This window comes from Amphiura filiformis, chromosome 4 (assembly GCF_039555335.1).
Source record: "Amphiura filiformis chromosome 4, Afil_fr2py, whole genome shotgun sequence".
NCBI classification, from domain to species: Eukaryota; Metazoa; Echinodermata; class Ophiuroidea; order Amphilepidida; family Amphiuridae; genus Amphiura; species Amphiura filiformis.
This window is the reverse complement of record NC_092631.1, coordinates 20,011,490-20,033,331: the sequence shown is the minus strand read 5'-3', so window position 1 is coordinate 20,033,331 and position 21,842 is coordinate 20,011,490. Positions and strand designations below refer to the sequence as shown.

At 38.3% G+C, this 21,842-nt stretch overlaps 1 protein-coding gene across 1 annotated transcript in view; it reads left to right on the top strand.

The window, feature by feature from the left end:
- The window catches only part of LOC140150035 (hyalin-like), a 22,514-nt gene extending 672 nt beyond the window's left edge, over window positions 1-21,842 (top strand). Inside the window, exons 2-21 of the mRNA XM_072172040.1 lie at window positions 563-799; window positions 1,396-1,632; window positions 2,038-2,271; window positions 2,606-2,845; window positions 3,301-3,534; window positions 4,150-4,389; window positions 4,997-5,230; window positions 5,869-6,108; window positions 6,294-6,527; window positions 7,232-7,474; window positions 7,648-7,764; window positions 8,929-9,050; window positions 9,161-9,307; window positions 10,397-10,712; window positions 11,105-11,271; window positions 14,251-14,418; window positions 15,605-15,708; window positions 16,343-16,614; window positions 16,957-17,026; window positions 20,530-21,842. Of these exons, the coding sequence (XP_072028141.1) occupies window positions 563-799; window positions 1,396-1,632; window positions 2,038-2,271; window positions 2,606-2,845; window positions 3,301-3,534; window positions 4,150-4,389; window positions 4,997-5,230; window positions 5,869-6,108; window positions 6,294-6,527; window positions 7,232-7,474; window positions 7,648-7,764; window positions 8,929-9,050; window positions 9,161-9,307; window positions 10,397-10,712; window positions 11,105-11,271; window positions 14,251-14,418; window positions 15,605-15,708; window positions 16,343-16,614; window positions 16,957-17,026; window positions 20,530-21,196 (4,523 nt within the window). The 3' untranslated portion in view covers window positions 21,197-21,842. The remainder of the gene's footprint in view (window positions 1-562; window positions 800-1,395; window positions 1,633-2,037; window positions 2,272-2,605; window positions 2,846-3,300; window positions 3,535-4,149; window positions 4,390-4,996; window positions 5,231-5,868; window positions 6,109-6,293; window positions 6,528-7,231; window positions 7,475-7,647; window positions 7,765-8,928; window positions 9,051-9,160; window positions 9,308-10,396; window positions 10,713-11,104; window positions 11,272-14,250; window positions 14,419-15,604; window positions 15,709-16,342; window positions 16,615-16,956; window positions 17,027-20,529) is intronic.

Here is a 21,842-nt window from a genome sequence, read left to right as displayed (position 1 = left end):
ACTTTATCGCTTGACTCACTCCACGCAGGGAAATGTGGGGGAACTGTTACGGGATTAGGCGTCGGTATGATTGTGTTATTGTTGACAGCAACATGCACATAGTGTGATGTATACAATTGGTAGCGGAATAAGGTAAAGCGCTTTTATATCCTTTTATTTACGGGTCTATAAGGCGCTATAGAAATCTCCTTATTCTACAACCCCCCATATAAACATTTTGAATATCAAGCAGTGTAGTGTTGTACAAAACACTAATATTCGGAAAATAGGACGCATCATCTAATTGGGGAAGACACTAGATATAGAAAGTCCAAAAAGAAGCCGACGTATCGAAAAACTCTAGTGGTAAAAAATACGCAACCGGTAGAGACCAGCTCTATTTCGAAATGTCGGGTGTTTTTTTAACTTCGTTTATATACATTGTGATTTTCCCTGTAGGATACTGTGTCACATGTGCCCTGCCCTTTTATTTATTTTATGTTGCACTGTTTGAATACATCCAATGGTCAGATGAAACAGATTTCCCTCTTTTATATATATATATATTTTGTTTTCTCCACAGCAATATCTTTAGTTTGTCCACGTGATATCCTTTTCTCAGCGGAACCTGCTCGTGACTCTGCCCACGTATATTGGGATCCAGCAAGAGTGGTTGGTAATAGCGAGTACATCTCTATATCATCTACACACAATCCTGGGGATGACTTCCAGATAGGTCTAACAATTGTGGCTTATGAAGCACGTAGTGTCTTTGATAATGAAACCGTTACCAATTGCAGATTTGGAGTTTCCGTATTAGGTAACATTATCGAAATTACAAAATGTAATAATGGTTATTAGTATGGGCCGGAAAATACATATCGAGGGCTGAGAAACAGAAAGTCTTAACTCACACTGTGTCACTGGCTTTCTGGTTTTCAGTCTTCGATGCGTAACTTTTAGTACGCTGGCATTCAATGCCATAAACAGTGCGTTTTGGGAGATTAGATTTTAATATAACACATCTCGCTCTAAATTCGCATCCATATTGGCATTTTTATTCATCAGTTGGATACAATAATGCTCTATTATAAATTGAATATTGGCCGGGCAAACTATGAGTGGTACAGAGACCGCAATAGATTAAGCTATATTCTATAGCCTGATTAAATGCATGTAGCCTCATTCCTATTATGGTGGTACCACATGCTATATCAGCTGTGCTTAAAGATGGCGCCCACCATATTTATTTCGATATCTAGATAACTTTATGTAAAACATACCGAAGGTTTATGCTAATTTGTAATTAATAAACATATCTCAAACGTTATACAGGAGGCGAAAATTAGGCTATTGTTATCCTCTAAACTAAAATCCTACATAATTGTTTCAAATGTCTATCATTTACATGGACAGATATCGAGATTCCAACCATCTCATGCCCTGCCGATATTCTTATATATACGGATGCCTCTACTGAGCCATATGTCACATGGGAGTCTGTCAATGCTACTGATAATTCTGGATATGTAACTATCAACTGTTCACATATCTCTGGAGCTGTGTTCTCAGTTGGTCTACACGAGGTGATTTGCGCGACATGGGATCCCTATGGAAATCAGAATAAGTGCTTCTTTATGGTACACATCGAAGGTAAGCTTTACGTTTTTCGTATTTAGTTTTCGCTGGGGATCAGTTTATCTGTTTGCTGTATGTATGTACAACTTCGGCAGTTTGTTTTTAGAATTTTGACCTTACTTGAAATGTACGTTTGTCCGTGGAGCAGTTTCTTGTTTTCGACACCTTAACGACGCTTCGAGAACTAACGAATTCACAATTGGGAAAATATTTTTAAAGGATTTAGGGTTGAGTGGTTCTTATGATTTCGTTTTTTTTTATTCTGCATATTATGACAAAGTGGATATTGAACGCCCAAGTCTCGGAAGCCGCAAACCTAAGGACCTTAGCTCGATTCCTGGGCAGACACATTTCTTTTTTACCTTCTAAACGTTTATAGTGTTGTCACTTTATGACAATGTTTTATGTTCTATATTTTAGGTGTAGAAATCAAATGCCCAGAAAACATCAGCACTGTGATCGACAAAGGATTCACCATGGCCACTGTCACGTGGGACCACCCTGACGTCATTGGTGGCACGAATAAGACAAGTCTTACAGTTAATGAGATACCTGGAGACATGTTTCCAGTTGGACCTACTGTCGTCGAATATATGGTTTATGATCCAGACTCACAACTGATTACTTCTTGTAATTTCACCATTGCTGTCTATGGTTAGTATTGATTTTTTTTTTAACTCTCTCGACGCGGATGTCGACTGCAGACGACAAGATTCATTTCTTTTGTGAAAATACAAAAATTTCAGAATTGTAAATTTTAATGCCCATATTTGGAATCAGCATGTAAAATGCATTAAAATGAGTACAAACAAGCCTGGTATTGGTTCAGTGGTTTTTGAAATAGCTCTTGATATTTTGAGAAAATATCTCAAAACTTGGGGTTTTTTATGTTGAAGCTATGGCTAGCACGCAGAGCAATACAAATGTAGGTAAAGCCTACACCACCCTAATATAATCAAATGAATCTCTCATTCTCTCATGTAATCAGATCCAGACATACCAACACTATTCTGTCCAGATAACGCCTATGAGCTAACGGAGAAAAATAAGCCAAAGCAGGTCGTCTGGGATTTGCCAGAGATTTTTGACTTTTCAGGAACTGCAACTCTAACCTATCAGAGTCACATGTCTGGGATTGTATTCTATGAAGGATTGACGACCATTGAATATGCAGCAACGGATTTTATGGGCAAGATCGGACATTGCACGTTTACAGTGGAAGTAATAGGTGTGTGTCAATTTTTATATAGTTAAAATTATCTTCAAATATCCCGAATATGATGACCGTGATGTGTCGAAAGTATTATAAAGATGTAAAAGCTGGTTGATGAAAGATTTCAACAGTTTTGCCGTAGCAATATAATAAAAATCACCTGGGAATGGAGCTCAGGTTTCCAAGACCTGCGTCTTTAACCACTTAGCCAGTTGAGCTTCATGGTTTAGACAACCTATTAAAAACCTGGGTTACTGTAGGAAACTTGATTAAAATCGATAATTATGATCGTCTGACGATCCGCTAACAAAACACCATTTCAATCGCGTCCACTGCATTGTCTTTTGCAAACGAAGGACATTACACTATAAAAATATCTATATTACGAAGTACATGTGAAGCGTTTGTTTTTTAAATAGAAAATATAACAATAAGGAAGTAAAGATTCTATTATCTTTTGTTGATCAAAGGTGTACAGATCAATTGTCCAAAGAACGTGCACACCCTAACAGACTTTCGTTCAGCTTATGCGAATATAACATGGTACGCTCCGGAAGTTATCGGTGGAGAAGGTTATGAGAAGGTCAATACAAGCGGCGAGCTATGGCAAGAGTTTCCCATTGGGCATTCATTGATAACGTATGACGTATCTGATAGAGATGGTACAGTCGTGACTAATTGCACATTTGAAGTAAAGGTGGAAGGTGAGTTCCCTATACTACAGTATGATCAGCTCGCAATAAGTGGGACTCGTAATATCGTGGATCGATATAGTATGGGGTAATGCGTGACTGAAGCGCTCTATTGTGCTTTTACGAGGGCGTGCGATTGACTAATTTAACGCGCGCAGTAACAAAATTCGAATGAGTTTCCCTTAATACTTGCTAATTATTGTATACACAAATTTGGGCCCAGTGAAAGGGAAGCGTGAAAATAATGAACGATACCCCTAAATAAAAGTTATTGAAAGAGGAAAAGTAAAACCCACAACTTGACAAACTAGGTGGTTATGAGGTACGGTAAATGGGAGCCTGTCAAAACCATCTTACTGCCTCTTACACTCTAAATAGAAATTAGTCAAAATAACTCATTGGTGAGTTTAACGGGAACAGAGCAACAAATTTAGTTTAAAAAAATCAATATTGATTACATTTATACTTAATATGAGTACATGCAATTTAATAAACATTTGGCACATTTTTTTTGGCTATGTTTCCGTTTTACCCAACATTAAGTAATATTTATTAGCAGTGTAGGATTATAAAACCAACAGTTTTTTCTGTCGGAGATAAATGTAAAGTTTTATTATTACATTACAGATAAGGAGCCTCCAGTCATAATTTGTCCCGCGGATGTAGTGGCACCAGTACAGCTCCGTAGTTCCGATTCTGTGCATTGGAGTATGCCATACGTAAAAGACAACTCGGGTGTTATTACTGCAATAACGTCCTCCTATAAATCTGGCGATATCTTTCAAATTGGCTCAACCAATGTCACTTACAATATTGAGGACGGTTTTGGGAATATCAATGAGTGTAGCTTTAACGTAATTGTTCAAGGTAAGTATATACTTGACAAATAAAGTAAAGTATTACGGTTAAGGTCTATGCATTTCTCACCAAATTTGGATACAACTACTTAATTATTTATACGCACTTTCAACCAGTTTAGCGCACCAACTGTTTCGAGTATTACTAAAGAGGTAAAAGGTAAAACTAATCTAAAAAGTTTAAGAAAAAGTTTTAAAAACCCAAAGATTTATGATATCTGGCCAACAATTTTAATAATATTGACGAGCTGGCTGGTGGACACTTGCAAAATGTATGTAAATAATGTAGGGACATTTGCCCAATAAAAGCACCCAATTTGGGCAACTTTTTTGTGCCTTTGTGGTGTTTTTTGTGTGAAAATTCTATATACTAATTTGCAAAGACTGCAAGAATTAGGTATTGAGAAAGTCAGCATCCGTAAGTCTGCGCCCGGAGTCTGCGTGACACGTCCCCAAACTCATTTTTTTGTTGAAGAACCACCCCGGTGCGTAGTAGATTCTGGAAATGAGTGGTATAAATTAAGTAATAGAAAATGGCAACGCTTGTCACTGGTCCAAATCACAAGACTAATGAACAAAAACGTAACATTGTTTTGAATGTTTTGATATTCTTACAGAGGTATCAATGTACTGTCCATCAGATGTCAATGTGACAACCAGCAATGGTTTGTCATTTGCAGCGAACGTTACATGGTCCCATCCAATCATTCATGGATACACGGGGCAGCTAGACCTACTGCCAACTCGACCCCTTGGAGATTCGTTTGGAATTGGGAATCACGTTGTTACTTACACAGCTTCTAAAGGATCCAAAATAATTACAGAATGCAATTTTTCTGTATCTGTACATGGTAAGCATAAATACTACCGACCAATTACGTTTCATTTTATAAAACTTTCCGTGGCCCCAAGTTTGACCGTGTTGAAGTAAGTCATTACTATTGTGTAAAGTTATAAAGTCATGGTTAGCAGTCGGACAGGTCTAGGAGTTTCATAGTTTCCTGCTTTACCAAACAATGCATGGTGTATGAGGGGCCGAGAAGAAACATAATAAGGTAGAATTTACATATACACCAGGGGTACAACCTTTTTTTTTTTAATCGCTTGGTCAGAAATAATACAAAACTGCGCTAGTTGCAGTTATTTATTTTCGAAGCTCACTTATTTATTACAGTATCGTATCTGGTGAGGGAGGGGAGTGGTGGCCTCTTATCGAGCTGGTCAGCTCCATCTACAGGACTTAAGTCGACCAGAATTACCCTGTTTTCGTTTTAGCCCGCTAAATCGTCCTTGGAATGCCTGTTGCAGATTCATAGTTCTTGATTGGCATTGAAATAACATTCAGATAAAAAAGTGTGGTTAAGTTGCTAGTACACTCGTACCTGGCACTTTCACTTGATTAGTTTGATCTATGCTAACATCATAACAAAGTATCCCACACCGCTTTTGTAATTATTGAAATGTTATTCCAAATTCATTCAATCCACAGATATAGAGAATCCGGTTATCATTTGCCCTGAAGATATACTAGTATTAGTAGAGCCCAACAACACACCTTCCGTGACTTGGAGCACGCCTTACGTAAACGACAACTCTGGTGTAATCAGCTCAGTGATATCCTCATTGAAACCCGGTGACAGAATTCAGGTTGGTTCTACCGGTGTGAAGTACACGGTAGAAGATGGATCTGGTAACATTGATAGCTGCATGTTTCGAGTCGTTGTAAAAGGTAAGTTAAGCCTCAAAGCATCAATCAATTATCGAGACGCCGAATACTGTGTTATGATTAGGAACACAGTATATTTAGTACACGCAAACCGGAACATTGTCGACCCTAACTGAAAAATTAGTTTCATATTAAGTGTTTTTCGATCATTTTTATTGATATATTACGTTAATAAACATACTTTTCAGAGGTAACAATCGAGTGCCCAGCAGATTTCAGCGTAACAACAGATCTAGGTTCAGCTTACGCAAATAATGTTACATGGCCAGAACCATATATTCAGGGCTATGAAGGACAGTTACAAATTACGTCAAATCGACCACTTCACAGTTCTTTTTCCATCGGTGAGCATATTCTGATTTGGATGGCATCGAAAGGATCGGTGTTCAGCACAAAATGCAACTTTACGCTTTTTGTTTATGGTAAGTCAAGACGTGTCGCACGCATTTCTGAACCCTAATAACATTATAGCTGATACGTTTAATACAAAGTTTTTTCAAGAATACAAACACATAAATTTACAGAAGATGAGGTTTTCTAACTTAGTAAGCCATACATAAGATCTTTCTGTGGACCACGAACACGGTTGTTTAATGGTATGTAAAACGGAGTCATTTTAAAGAAATGTTATACAATGATGGCCCTATTTATCTAAAATCTTGTTTGCATCTTTACAAGGGGTAGACACTGTAAAATGGTATTAGAACATCAGCAAACAGACTAACAAAATAATGACAACAGAATTTTCTAAAAACTTTTTATCATGAAATGTAAGGTATTTTATTTGGCTAATTTAAATTAAAATGTAAATAGCGCCCTCAATTTGCACACAAATGTACTGTTTATAAAATTAAAATTACCACAAAAAGCAAGAAAAGATAAATAATTTGATATAGAAACAAAAATCTATGTTAAAAATTGCTACAATATATATGTATATAAAAATCTAGCCAATGCAGCTCGGTGGCCACGATACAACCCATGTTATTTATTATCACCCACTTTTTATAACAATTTTTTGATATGATGGTTTGATATTCTGCAATGTTTACAAACTTATCATCAATCTAAACCAACTTAACATTTTATCTTGATAACGATGGTAGACATATTGATTTGTTACTAGACACAGAACCACCGTCCATCAAATGTCCTGAAGATATATCAATTACCGTGTACACTGGTAATACATCAACTCCAGTAAGATGGGAGTCAGCCGTTGCAACGGACAACTCTGGACAAGATGTGAGGATGATTGGTAGTCATTCATCTGATGACAGATTTCATGTTGGTTCTACAATAGTAACATATTCTGCCATTGATACCAGTGGTGTTACGGCAACTTGCGATTTCAATATCACTGTAATAGGTACGTTATAACAAGGTTTATCAGGCTAACACTTTGAATAGTATTCATTCGTTGACAAAACAAGAAGATGCAGAGATAGAATTGGCAGTTATAGGAGAAGAATAGAAAGAGAAAGAGACAATATATAGGACATGCATTAATTATGTTGCTCTGTAAATGTTTACACACCACAGCTCTATGCTCTAAAGACGTCAGCTTTGTGGACAACATCGGTGTATTAACATGGCATGCGTCTGAGATTGGTTCGGTAGCGAAATCCAGCAAAACGTGTCCTATTTACTCGTCAAATCGTGAGTAGCAAATTTAGTATGGTGCTAAAATAGGAATATTTTGCTCGATTCAAAAACAGCGTCCGCACAATGTTTTTTGGTGTCTTCTATATCTCTGACACCTACTGGATTAGAATCAGGCGGTGCCACTCTGACACCCTTAAGCATTGGAAAAGTCTAGGACCAAGGATCACAAATAATGTAATTTCAAAATGCTCATGTGTGTCAGGGTGGTACCCGCAAGATTCTGGATCGGTAGGTCTCAGAGATATAGAAAACATAATAAAACATTGTGCGGATGCTACTTTCAAGTTTTTGGCTTAAAGCCTTAATGTACGATCTTTTTAAATTTTTAGATTTTTCTTTTTTTCTTCTAAAATGATAATATGCAATCATTATGAAAGTTCCCAATACATTTGGACGCGAAAAACGTTGGGAATTTGCAAAGAAACAACATCATAAACTTCACCTCTATCACTCGAAACATCTCGCACTGTTTGGATTAGGACAGCGAGTGCGGCCTCAGAGATAGTCTCCTACGCGGCCAGTTTGGTAACGCTCCCTCCACATGTGGAGTGAGCGTAACCAAGCTAGTTTTGTAGGAGACTACGGTTTGCGATCGTGGCCGACATAAAGTCATAATAAAAATTATGACTTTATGTCGGACCAACAGAAAATCGTCCCGTTTTACTACAAATAGGACGAATTTGACAGTTTGCTCATAGATTTAAGTTAGAACATGTTTAAATATTACAAATATGCCAAAAAATCGGTTTTGAAAAAAATAAAGGTAAATTCTGAAAAAAGATCGTACATTATGACTTTAAGGCACCAGACTAATTACCTTTGGTTTGATTCATGACAAAACTGCAATTATATTAACGTTATTTAGGCCTATGGTAAGCAGATAATCTTGCCATCGAAATAGAGTACGACATCTAATGAAATTTGGTCTTTAGAAAATTAAAGTTGGAATAATATAACAAATTGCATAAGGTCTGCAATGATGTTGCTGTATTTTATGCAACCCATGAGACTCTTGAAAATAAAGTGTAAACTGCCGAAATGAAAGTGTCAGTTAGCCTTCATTTTAAACTGAGTGTACTTAGTGGTACTATTAAGGGCAGCGTAATAATAAAGGATAACATTGCATATTAAGGCTTTCTGCCCCCGTTTGTTTTCAAGGTCACGAGGCAATTGCAACAAGGCAGTGTGCGTCGCACGAACACTTAGGTGCTGCTTGGAATGATCCAAAATTGTCCGACTGCGGCGATAAAGTTGAACTAAATTTGGACAAATTAGCAGATGTAAGTATAGGCATACATTTTTATGGTATGTGTTTACTTGTATAGTTTCGTGTTCGCAAAACCTTCGAGTATGATTGATACAAAATAATATTGCATATTATATTTTGAAGGTTCCAGTCGAGCTTTCGAATGTTGTAGAAGTGGCAGTTGCACTGGATAATTTAACAACAGATATTCATTCAATAACGTCAAATGATCTGGTCAATATCCAAATTACCATGAGAAATATTGTTGAGGAAGAGGCAACATTGCCACAGGTAAGATTATTGGTTAATTGTATTTATATCATATACAAGCATCTTAAGGTAGTACTACACCCTTTGGTAAATTTGTTAGTACTTTAGCATTTTTCTTAAAAAATAATAACATAACACACTGGTAACAACAAAAGTTATGTATATTATAGGGGCAAGGAATTCAGTTACAACACTAGACACTGGATTCAAGACAAGCGGTACGTCATTTATGATAACGAAAAGAGGTACCACTAGAATGTGCCTCATTTCTTAACATATATAATGAACCACTTGTCTTGAATCACTGACATTTCAGTGAAGTAATTAGATTCCTTGCCCCTATATGTACATAGCTTTGGTTACCAGTGTGAAGTGTTTTTTTTAAAGGTAAAATTAGTCACAAAATGTTTAGGTGTAGTACCACCTTAAAGAATGTAATATTAAATGGTACTTACAATACCCATAGCATACCCCAATGCAGTGAGACTGTCGACTCTTGTCATCCAAATGTCATGGTCTACTTCCTAGGAACTGCATGACTGCACAAGTTTATAAATTGCCGAATTTAATTTTTATGACGTTATCTGGGTACCCAAACGTCCGTATCCTGACTTTAGTCCTCAAATCATTATTGAGGATTATTAAACTTTATCCAGAGGAAGGCCCTTCGAATTATAGGTGTGAGCGAAGAGGAAACGATTATAGAGCTGAATGACACATTTTCTCCATTAAAGACGTCAAGTTGCTGCAGCAACAGTCCTCTACAAAATACATACCAGCTTGTGCCCAACAGATCTGAAGGCACTGCTACAAAAGTCATTTGTAGTCAGAAGAGCTACCCGCTCCAGTCCATGCCTTGCCATACTCTCACAGTACCAGCTTCTAGAACCATATTTACTGCCAGGACCTTCATCCACACTGCAGTTTACGTTGGGAATAGCCTACCAGATGGAGTAGTCGGAGACGTAACTGACAGCGGCGCACCATCCTAGGTGCATATATAAGTTCTTGACTTGTGTCACTCCTCATGGGCTATTGTTAAGCATTTTATAAAAAAAACCTCATGATTCCCATTATTATAATAATCTCCCATTATGTTTTTCTTTACAGATTGCCTTAGCACTAGTCAATACTACAAACCACATTTTAACGTCAAACCATTTACGTCCTTGTCCTGGAAACAATCGAACCCTCATGTCAACAGAAGCGTTATTGACGATTATAAATTCGGTTGACCATCAAATGGCAGTATCATCCCAAGAATTCGTAGTCAAAGTTGGTGACGTAGCTTTTACCAGAAATATTATAGACACGGACACTCCAGGTGACGATTCCGTTTTCATGAAGACACAAATATCCAAAGACACTTATGCTTATGTTCATATTGAAAGGAAAGAAACGTGTTTTAAACAGCTCGGTAAGAACGGTAAGTTTGTGCGGATACTGTTCGTGTCAATTTGGTCAAATATTATCAGTAATAGTATTAATGGTTTTGATTTTGTTGTTTTTTATGTTTATTGTCACCTATTGAACAATGTAACTGAGGCTATTTTGGCAAAAGCAGTTGCCACCATGCCTATCACTCCTCCAAAATAGCAATGTTATTATAATGGGAGCAATATTATAATAATGGGAAGAATGAACTAATTGAACCATGTTTGTGATGATCACACTCAAAAGTGGGAAATTAATGAACAATATCTAATGTATTACTTTTTATTACTTCGGTAGGTATAAAAGTCCATAAACTAAGTTAAGTAATATTTTTTGTCATGGTCAAATGCCTTCCTATTATGGACATTCTCTCTTGTTTTTAAGCGAGTGCAAAGGCGATTTTAACAGCGTACGGTGGAAATACTAGGCAACAGATAACAACTAGTTCGTTAATGAGAGGCAAATTGGTCATTGTCAGTCCACTGGTGTCAATGGTACTTGCAGATTACGAATGCGGAAAAATCACCGTGGAAATACCATATAATATAACGGTGAGACCTTAAATAAAGTTACCTCCTAGCTGATTAGAAGACAGTGTAATATTAAAGCGGGGAATGACAATTCCTCTCACGAAAAACAGGGCATGATCGACGGGAATTATAAAAATAAATTTAATTTTTTCACCAGGCCCGCCATCGCAAATAATATATATGGTCAATTCCAGCGAAAGCGGGACAAAATTCTCTCTATGTTAACTTTCCACTTTAAAATGTCAGTAATAAAGGAAATCACGTTATTGATGGAGCATATCATGTCACGTCCAATGTGCTCTCTTTGTGCATATAGGCCTTTACTAGCAAGTCATACCAGGGGACAAGTTATGATGGCTTAAATGAATTGGCGTTACCCACGAATTCAAAGATAAAGCACCATATATGTCATTGAATGTCCTTCAATCAAAATGAAATTATTACCGTTAGAAAGACGTTTGCATGATCTCTCATCATATGTAAAACGATTGAATTCCACCAAAGTTTGTGGACTCTAGAGGCCATTAAGTCAATTTGGCTAATAATTTTGCTACCCGCGTATCAAAAATAAAATGATCGTTCTGAAAAATGTTAAGTGAATATGCCATAAATGACTATATCATGAAACGAAGTTGCGTTCTATAATTCTGAGGTCCAAGTGATTATTTTATGCAAATACGTTTTACCCATAAAATTCCATAAAATCAAATTTGACGTTACCCACGTATCAACTGTTACCCACGAGTCCAGCAAATATAATTGCCATAACTTAAATTAACATTTAATGACTTTGGACACTGAATTTAGTTTGACAAGCGCTTAAACTTGTAAATCGTAAAAATACGTTCACCGCTTTAAAAAACAATCTAAGACGGTTTAAACTTTTGTTACCCACGAATCCCGAATAGATGCTAACCTTGAAAACAAGGAGATTGTTTATTTTAAGTTTAAATCAGCACACATTCAAGTCATGGGTATGCTATAATTTTTACAGTACTTAAAGTTTATGCACCTAAGAAACGCAAACCCCAAACGGTACTATAGTACTTATAGCTTTACCCACGAATTCGGCGTTACCCACGAATCCAAGGATTTACTCGTAAATTATATGTTTCTTATGCATCTTAACATTTTGAAAACATGCGAAATAGGTTCCAAAACAGTCCTGTTTAATAGCGTCCTCTTGAAGGTATACTGAAGCTGTATCATGAAGTTTTGATTGATTATCCTAAATTACCATTTTTTGGGTAAATGCAATTGGTTAGAGAAACGGGAGTCATTGAAACACAATGGAGGAATAACCGCATGATGGTTTCCAACCTTCTGTAATATTTTCTATTTTGCCGCTTACCAATACATACCTTCAAATATGTGTTACCCACGAACATTTTAGTTACCCACGAATCCCTACTTAAATTATAGTTAACAATGTATTGATAGTGTTTTAGTTCATAGGAACTCTCAAACACGAGTTAATAGAATATTGCTGCATGAAAATATGGAATGATTTGACTAAAATAATAATATAAAACTGTTTGCTCTATCTATTTGAATTGGGCAACTTCATTATTCTCAACATTTTTATACCCAAAATGCCATAATGATCCATTCTAAATATTCCATGTAGTTTGTATTTTGATTAAAATTCATTTTAGTGCCATTGCAGCCTGAATTATTGACATACGGAAAAGTTTGTTTTTTTTTATTAAAAAAAATTAATAGGAATTGCTATTTTCCAGACGTTGTTACCCACGAATCCATCCGAGATCCTCATCCTGCGACGAGATACAAAATCTAACTTTATATTTATATGAAACATTTATTCTAATCTTTCGAAATAATACAGTAATGTTAAATGACAGCCACTTTGGAAAGAGTTCGAAGAATTGACACAATCTTAACTGTACACCTGGTTCTTTCTTAAAATTTGTAATAACAAAAATATTTCTCTGTAGATATATGTAATAAATTCTATTTTACGTTCAAAGTCTTCACCGATTTCTAGTGTATATGAGTCACACATAAAATATTGAAAGATATTAAAGAAAGTGAAATTTTATGGCGTACAACAGGTGAAAAAGGCTTGAATTCGTGGGTAACATGCATATGCGCATTTAACACTTTATTTGGTCTAGCAAGAAAAGTTATTTTTCAATCCGATGGCACTTCCACCTGATGATTCACTAGATATGATCGTCTCATTTGATAAGTCTAGAATTGAAAAGGAAAACATTTTCAAAATGGCCCCAGAGAGAATTTTGTCCCTTTGGCTGGAATTGACCATATACATATACATAGAGATATTTATAAGCGCCTTAAAACTGGAATTGATGGAGACTCCTTGATGGCTTTAGGGAGTTTTTTCCATTCCCTCGGGCCAGAGACAGAGAAGGTATTTAAACCAGATCCTCTATGTGCCCAAGGCTGACTAAGCAGGGTCTTATCGGAAGAAGATCTCAATTCTCTTCCGAAAGACAAATTGGTCATTGTCAGTCCACTAGTGACACTAGTGGACTGATAAAGGAGACAAGCAGAAAAAAGCTCTTTTTTCTGCTTGTTTATCCTCTGACGAAGTTATTTATTATCAATTTTCAGTGGCGTACCGTCGTCGCCCCTCACCCGGGGGGCTGAAGAAAATTTAATTTTGCCGCCCCTTCATCAACAGCCCGAAAAGGTTGCCCCAAGGTTTTATATGCACTCCGCCCCAAAAGCAACACATTTTGATGTATAGTGCTTCTTTTCTAATTCTTTTTGCCGCCCTTCTTCGTCCGCCGCCCCTCTTTTTGCCGCCCCTTCTTCTTCCGCCACCCCTTCGTTTTGGCTGCCCCTGCTTTGCGCCCCAAAGCCCCCCCCAAGAATACGCGCATGATTATGCAATTCATATACAGTGCATCCCATCCCACACATATAATAACCACCATATTATAGTATATACTTAACCATTACATTATTATTTTGAAATGATACATGCATAGTTCTATTTTACTATCTATGTTACAGCATGTTAATGATGCGCGAATTCTTGAAGGTAAAGAAGTGAAGTGTGCCGTATTGACTGATGGCGACAATGATGGTAAATCGACGACAAACATCTGCAAAACAGTAACGGTAGCAGAAAAGAGTATTACGTGTGAATGTAACAGCATTGGAGTATTTGTAGCTGTAACGGTAATATTAAATTCTGGAGACTATTTTATGTTGTGTTTTATTTATTTTACCCTCGTTTTTCGGAGCCACTGTTTGTAACACAAATTACCAAAGGGGAAAGGGGTTGTTAGAACCCCAATTTTTCCATACGTATATACTGTTACACTTGGTACCAATGTTTAACTATGGGTCTCTTCCATCCAGTGATACCAAAATAAGTACAAACAACGCAATATAATATAGATAAGACGTCATAATGTGAAATAAATAAATAAATAAATTTCGGAGTTTATATAGCGCATTTTTCCAGAGGATTCAAAGCGCTGTAATTTCGCTGCGTGGTGAATTATCACAATCAGATCGCATCAACTAGGCTGGTTGCAGTCAAACCTGGAGCAAACCTATCCGCACTTAGATTGTAACGTCCACCCATTTTCTGCAGCTCCCCAAATTCCATTGAGTGAAGGATGATTTTGATAACCAAACAGCTAATCATCGATTTTGAAAGCAGGAGGAACCCGGAGATCCCGGTGAAAACCTGCGAGAGCGAGCATGGACCGGGATAAACCAAGTGCACATACAGGCCTTGGGCACGGCCAGGCTTAAACTTGGGACCTCAGTTGTGCAAGGCGAGGGAACTACCGCTGCGCCAACTCGCTCTCCCAAAAGTACAAGCTAAATTGATTTTTGTTACGAATCTGTAATGATTTCTACATAGATGTTGGCAACTTTTTAAAATCAAAATTAGCATTTCCTTTCAGATAGCTTCCGATGTACCAAATCTGTATTCGCGTTAACCAACACATCTTGAAAACAAAAATCACACTTTAATTAAACAACTTTTATTTTGTAGCCAAGATTTAGTTTCGGGTCAATTTTAAAGAATCCTAGAAACGGTGGACAGAGATGAGGACAACGTCAATGAACCATCCGAACCTTTTGTTATCCACTGATCCAAATGATTTTAACGCGTAGCGGCAATTACGAGACCAAATGGTAATCGAAAGTAAATCAGAATTTATCTATAGCATTATGTCTCGGTAGGAATCATCCGAGGTAGTGTTATTGAGTTGGTAAATAAATTAAAACACACACACAAACAGCAGCTCCAAACATTTTTGTAAAATGTGTTGTAACTCACGACCGTTGCGTATTATCAATAAAGTATATTTAATATAATTTCCATTCTTTTTATGCCAATCCACAGGAGTACGAATGTTGGTCAAAAATAACTTGGTCATCTTACACCAAAGTCGCATTTTACATTGCCATTGGTGGGATTTGTATCAGTATAATTTTACTTTTAATAAGGTAAGTATATCTTCGACGTTTCCTATAACATTTTCTGTCATGAGAGGTTTGAGGTAAAATGGTTGAATCTAATAGTCGATGATAGATGTCATTGACGACTCAGTATGGCCGTTAAGTTGCGTACTAATGCTACATTTTGTCAAGTAATAGAGAAATGTATGTATTTAGTTTTATATTCTGCCAGGAGCCATGAAGGTGACAAGGGTATTGTTGAGGTATTGAGGTCAAAGGTCACACAAGGGGAGAGAAATTATTGAAATGCTTTAATCAAGTTATAAAATATCACATAATGCTCCTCTGGTCGTTATGAATAAACACTTCAATGGTCGTTTAACTCCTGGAGGCCTAATTAATGAGATATATACGGTATGTCAAAATAGGTCAAATAACATTAATAACAATGTACATGGGTCAAACTTTCAAAATACTCCCAATTGATCGAAAACAGTATCAACTTATTCGTCACTTAAGACTTAATGCACACATATATGATTCTGAATCTACACACTCCTGGTTATTACTGAAAGCAAATCAATCATAACTTCCACTCCATACGGCCATCTTCCTCGACTATAAAGCAGAATTGTTCAATATCGCATTTTTAAACATTTTCATTAACCGTATTTCATTTTAGTGTCATCATCACGAAGAGGAAACTACCAACATACCAAACAATAATGTGTTTCTTTTGGGCTTCTTTGATTTGTCTTTACGTCTCATTTCTTGCTCTTGATCACGTTTCGAGTCTGCCTTTTGGATGTGTCGCTTTTAAGGCCTGTGTGCAGTATTTCGCTATTGCTGCCCTATTGTGGTCAGCCATTGAAGCACAAGCGATCTACCTGTTGATAAGGAACACAGATGAGAATAATCGATTCTCTATACCTATCAGTTGCCTTCTGGCCTGCTGTAAGTCCTTTTTGACATTTATTTATTTATTGTCATCCTCGATTGAGGTTGTTACTATTATGGCTTTTAGGTAACTGTTAATTACCAATTTGACGTACATTAATTGGAGTCGCAATGGAGAAGAGAAAAAAGGCAGATTGCCGTCCATATCACCTATACCTGCAACGATAACCATATTTTGATTTTACTAAACGTGTAAATTGTGTAAAAATTTAAGGAAAATAATTAAATGATATAAGAAACAGTATTAAAGATATCAGAAAAAAATACTAATACGTCTTCTTCATTATTGTGAGAATAGCGACACTAAATACCCTTCCGTTTGCTTTTCCAAAATAACAGTTGTTCCACTTGTACCTGTTGGATTGGCTCTTTGGTTAGGACTTATTGATGAATTGAACAAAGATGAAAGGCAAGTAAATAAATACAATGGGAATAAAGAATCTGGGATTTATTGCTCGCCCCACTTTGTAATCCAGCCCATGATCACGATAGCAGAGCGTTGATCTTTATAGTCTGTTGTAAAACCCAAAAGCCCCCAGTCCCAGCCTCAGGTCACGATAGCAGAGCGTTGATCTTTATAGTCTGTTGTAAAACCCAAAAGCCCCCAGTCCCAGCCTCAGGTCACGATAGCAGAGCTGTTGATCTTTATAGTCTGTTGTAAAACCCAAAAGCCCCCAGTCCCAGCCTCAGGTCACGATAGCAGAGCGTTGATCTTTATAGTCTGTTGTAAAACCCAAAAGCCCCCAGTCCCAGCCTCAGGTCACGATAGCAGAGCGTTGATCTTTATAGTCTGTTGTAAAACCCAAAAGCCCCCAGTCCCAGCCTCAGATCACGATAGCAGAGCGTTGATCTTTATAGTCTGTTGTAAAACCCAAAAGCCCCCAGTCCCAGCCTCAGATCACGATAGCAGAGCGTTGATCTTTATAGTCTGTTGTAAAACCCAAAAGCCCCCAGTCCCAGCCTCAGATCACGATAGCAGAGCGTTGATCTTTATAGTCTGTTGTAAAACCCAAAAGCCCCCAGTCCCAGCCTCAGATCACGATAGCAGAGCGTTGATCTTTATAGTCTGTTATAAAACCCAAAAGCCCCCAGTCCCAGCCTCAGATCACGATAGCAGAGCGTTGATCTTTATAGTCTGTTGTAAACCCCAAAAGCCCCCAGTCCCAGCCTCAGATCACGATAGCAGAGCGTTGATCTTTATAGTCTGTTGTAAAACCCAAAAGCCCCCAGTCCCAGCCTCAGATCACGATAGCAGAGCGTTGATCTTTATAGTCTGTTGTAAAACCCAAAAGCCCCCAGTCCCAGCCTCAGATCACGATAGCAGAGCGTTGATCTTTATAGTCTGTTATAAAACCCAAAGCCCCCAGTCCCAGCCTCAGATCACGATAGCAGAGCGTTGATCTTTATAGTCTGTTGTAAAACCCAAAAGCCCCCAGTCCCAGCCTCAGATCACGATAGCAGAGCGTTGATCTTTATAGTCTGTTGTAAAACCCAAAAGCCCCCAGTCCCAGCCTCAGATCACGATAGCAGAGCGTTGATCTTTATAGTCTGTTGTAAAACCCAAAAGCCCCCAGTCCCAGCCTCAGATCACGATAGCAGAGCGTTGATCTTTATAGTCTGTTATAAAACCCAAAAGCCCCCAGTCCCAGCCTCAGATCACGATAGCAGAGCGTTGATCTTTATAGTCTGTTGTAAAACCCAAAAGCCCCCAGTCCCAGCCTCAGATCACGATAGCAGAGCGTTGATCTTTATAGTCTGTTGTAAAACCCAAAAGCCCCCAGTCCCAGCCTCAGATCACGATAGCAGAGCGTTGATCTTTATAGTCTGTTGTAAAACCCAAAAGCCCCCAGTCCCAGCCTCAGATCACGATAGCAGAGCGTTGATCTTTATAGTCTGTTGTAAAACCCAAAAGCCCCCAGTCCCAGCCTCAGATCACGATAGCAGAGCGTTGATCTTTATAGTCTGTTGTAAAACCCAAAAGCCCCCAGTCCCAGCCTCAGATCACGATAGCAGAGCGTTGATCTTTATAGTCTGTTGTAAAACCCAAAAGCCCCCAGTCCCAGCCTCAGATCACGATAGCAGAGCGTTGATCTTTATAGTCTGTTGTAAAACCCAAAAGCCCCCAGTCCCAGCCTCAGATCACGATAGCAGAGCGTTGATCTTTATAGTCTGTTGTAAAACCCAAAAGCCCCCAGTCCCAGCCTCAGATCACGATAGCAGAGCGTTGATCTTTATAGTCTGTTGTAAAACCCAAAAGCCCCCAGTCCCAGCCTCAGATCACGATAGCAGAGCGTTGATCTTTATAGTCTGTTGTAAAACCCAAAAGCCCCCAGTCCCAGCCTCAGATCACGATAGCAGAGCGTTGATCTTTATAGTCTGTTATAAAACCCAAAAGCCCCCAGTCCCAGCCTCAGATCACGATAGCAGAGCGTTGATCTTTATAGTCTGTTGTAAAACCCAAAAGCCCCCAGTCCCAGCCTCAGATCACGATAGCAGAGCGTTGATCTTTATAGTCTGTTGTAAAACCCAAAAGCCCCCAGTCCCAGCCTCAGATCACGATAGCAGAGCGTTGATCTTTATAGTCTGTTGTAAAACCCAAAAGCCCCCAGTCCCAGCCTCAGATCACGATAGCAGAGCGTTGATCTTTATAGTCTGTTGTAAAACCCAAAGCCCCCAGTCCCAGCCTCAGATCACGATAGCAGAGCGTTGATCTTTATAGTCTGTTGTAAAACCCAAAAGCCCCAGTCCCAGCCTCAGGTCACGATAGCAGAGCGTTGATCTTTATAGTCTGTTGTAAAACCCAAAAGCCCCCAGTCCCAGCCTCAGATCACGATAGCAGAGCGTTGATCTTTATAGTCTGTTGTAAAACCCAAAAGCCCCCAGTCCCAGCCTCAGATCACGATAGCAGAGCGTTGATCTTTATAGTCTGTTATAAAACCCAAAAGCCCCTAGTCCCAGCCTCAGATCACGATAGCAGAGCGTTGATCTTTATAGTCTGTTGTAAAACCCAAAAGCCCCCAGTCCCAGCCTCAGATCACGATAGCAGAGCGTTGATCTTTATAGTCTGTTGTAAAACCCAAAAGCCCCCAGTCCCAGCCTCAGATCACGATAGCAGAGCGTTGATCTTTATAGTCTGTTGTAAAACCCAAAAGCCCCCAGTCCCAGCCTCAGATCACGATAGCAGAGCGTTGATCTTTATAGTCTGTTGTAAAACCCAAAAGCCCCCAGTCCCAGCCTCAGATCACGATAGCAGAGCGTTGATCTTTATAGTCTGTTGTAAAACCCAAAAGCCCCCAGTCCCAGCCTCAGATCACGATAGCAGAGCGTTGATCTTTATAGTCTGTTGTAAAACCCAAAAGCCCCCAGTCCCGCACACTTTCGCTGATCACGGTGACCTGAATCATTCCAGACATACGCAGTTCGAGATCAGCCCATGTCCTAATTGAGGGGCTCAATATAAAAACGACCTATCCCACATTTTGGTAAAAATAGAGGGCGCTGCTAAAAAATGTAAAGGTCACCAAAGGTCATTATTACAAACATGAATCATCATGAATGTTATTTGGTAAATTTGTTATAAATCAGTGTTTTTAGATGTGAAATTGTTATGTATTGTATTGAAAATTCGCACACAAAAGTCCTATTTTCTCAAAATAACTCAAACCATCGCAATTAGGATTAACTCCCCCATTTGACCCTGTATTACCAGCACACCCAGGGAGTCCAACCGCATAAAGTATGTGTAGTTCAGATGGCGAAACTCAAGGTTCTGCCCTCCCAATTGGATTACCCGTTTCTCATAATTGTAGTAATATTTATGTATCCGAAGTCATATAGTTAGCAATAGTTTGTTTAGGTCGGATAATTCATGGGTCTCTTCTGTCATTTTTTCTTATTTTATCTTTATCTTAGATGCATGATAACTCTAGATATGATAAGCTATTTTACACTGATACTCCCAGCTTGCCTGATAGTTTTCCATAACACCCTGCTATATCTGGTAATTGGATATCGTCTTGTACCATCGCGACGACTCTTCTTTACCGAAAAACGCCTGTCACTTGCTTTTACTGAAACTCTATGTCTCTTTATTATGGTGGTAGCTGTGATGACGTCTGCTTACGGTTTCCTGATTACAAGAGCAGCCATATACGAGATAGCGTTATCTGTTTCGTTAGTCATACTCACCGTGGTTATTATCTCCACAAGTTGTATCCGTCTTGCCCGTTATGTTCGTAAGTCTGGTACGTATGTTGTTCATCAAGATCAAAACGGTAACAAAGACGACGTAACAGTGAAACCTAAAAGCGCGGTATATTTTAGCCCTTTTACTGATGGATTGGCATCGGATGATAAAACGCGGGAAAGTACGTGTTTGCTCGGTAACGGAGGGAATATGAGTAAAAACGAAAAAACCACCAATGGCGCCGCCGATGATAACGGAAATTTAGTCGCTAACGACGTGGGAGCTGACATGGAATATTTTTGTCCCGTCACTGACGGCTTGGAACTTACAGACGTAAAACTTGCACAGGAGGCCGCCATTTTACGCAACAACAACATTCAAAATGAAAATTGACTGGAGTAAAATTTACGTGACGAAAGTTATAAGCAATCAGATACGAGCCAATGATGACTAGGTTAGCAGCGGGAACAAGGAATCGACTAAAATGACCGACCTCACCTCGCGTAAAAGAAATTACGAGGCCGACAAAATAATTTGCGGCTATGCAGAGAGAGTTCCAATTATGAAACTATAAACAGTAAATATAAGTTATTGTACAAAGAAATAAACAAACGGAGACGGAAAACGGTTTTTATAACCAAGTTTCGATGCAGCGCGCATCGCTCTAATTATGAAACTCAATCACAAGAATGATTAAAAAACAAAATCATAATATATTCACGGGCATGTATCTCTTAACATGCTTTAGATCCGATTAAAGTGTGTCTGTTAGTTTAAGAAATCAAAAATGTTTACGAAATGATGAGAAGTATTATTCCCTAATATTATTTCACATATATAATTTATGAACATATTATTACTTTGTTACACCAGGCGCAACTTGGCCAAAGGTTACACGACGCAGTAAGGCGGTCTACAGATGTTACAGATGTTACAGATGTTCATTTATATATCAGCTCATTTCTTGGCTGATTTCGATAAAAAATATATGAAAATGCTCAGGAGATCATACTAAATCAGATTGTAATTGGAAGTACAA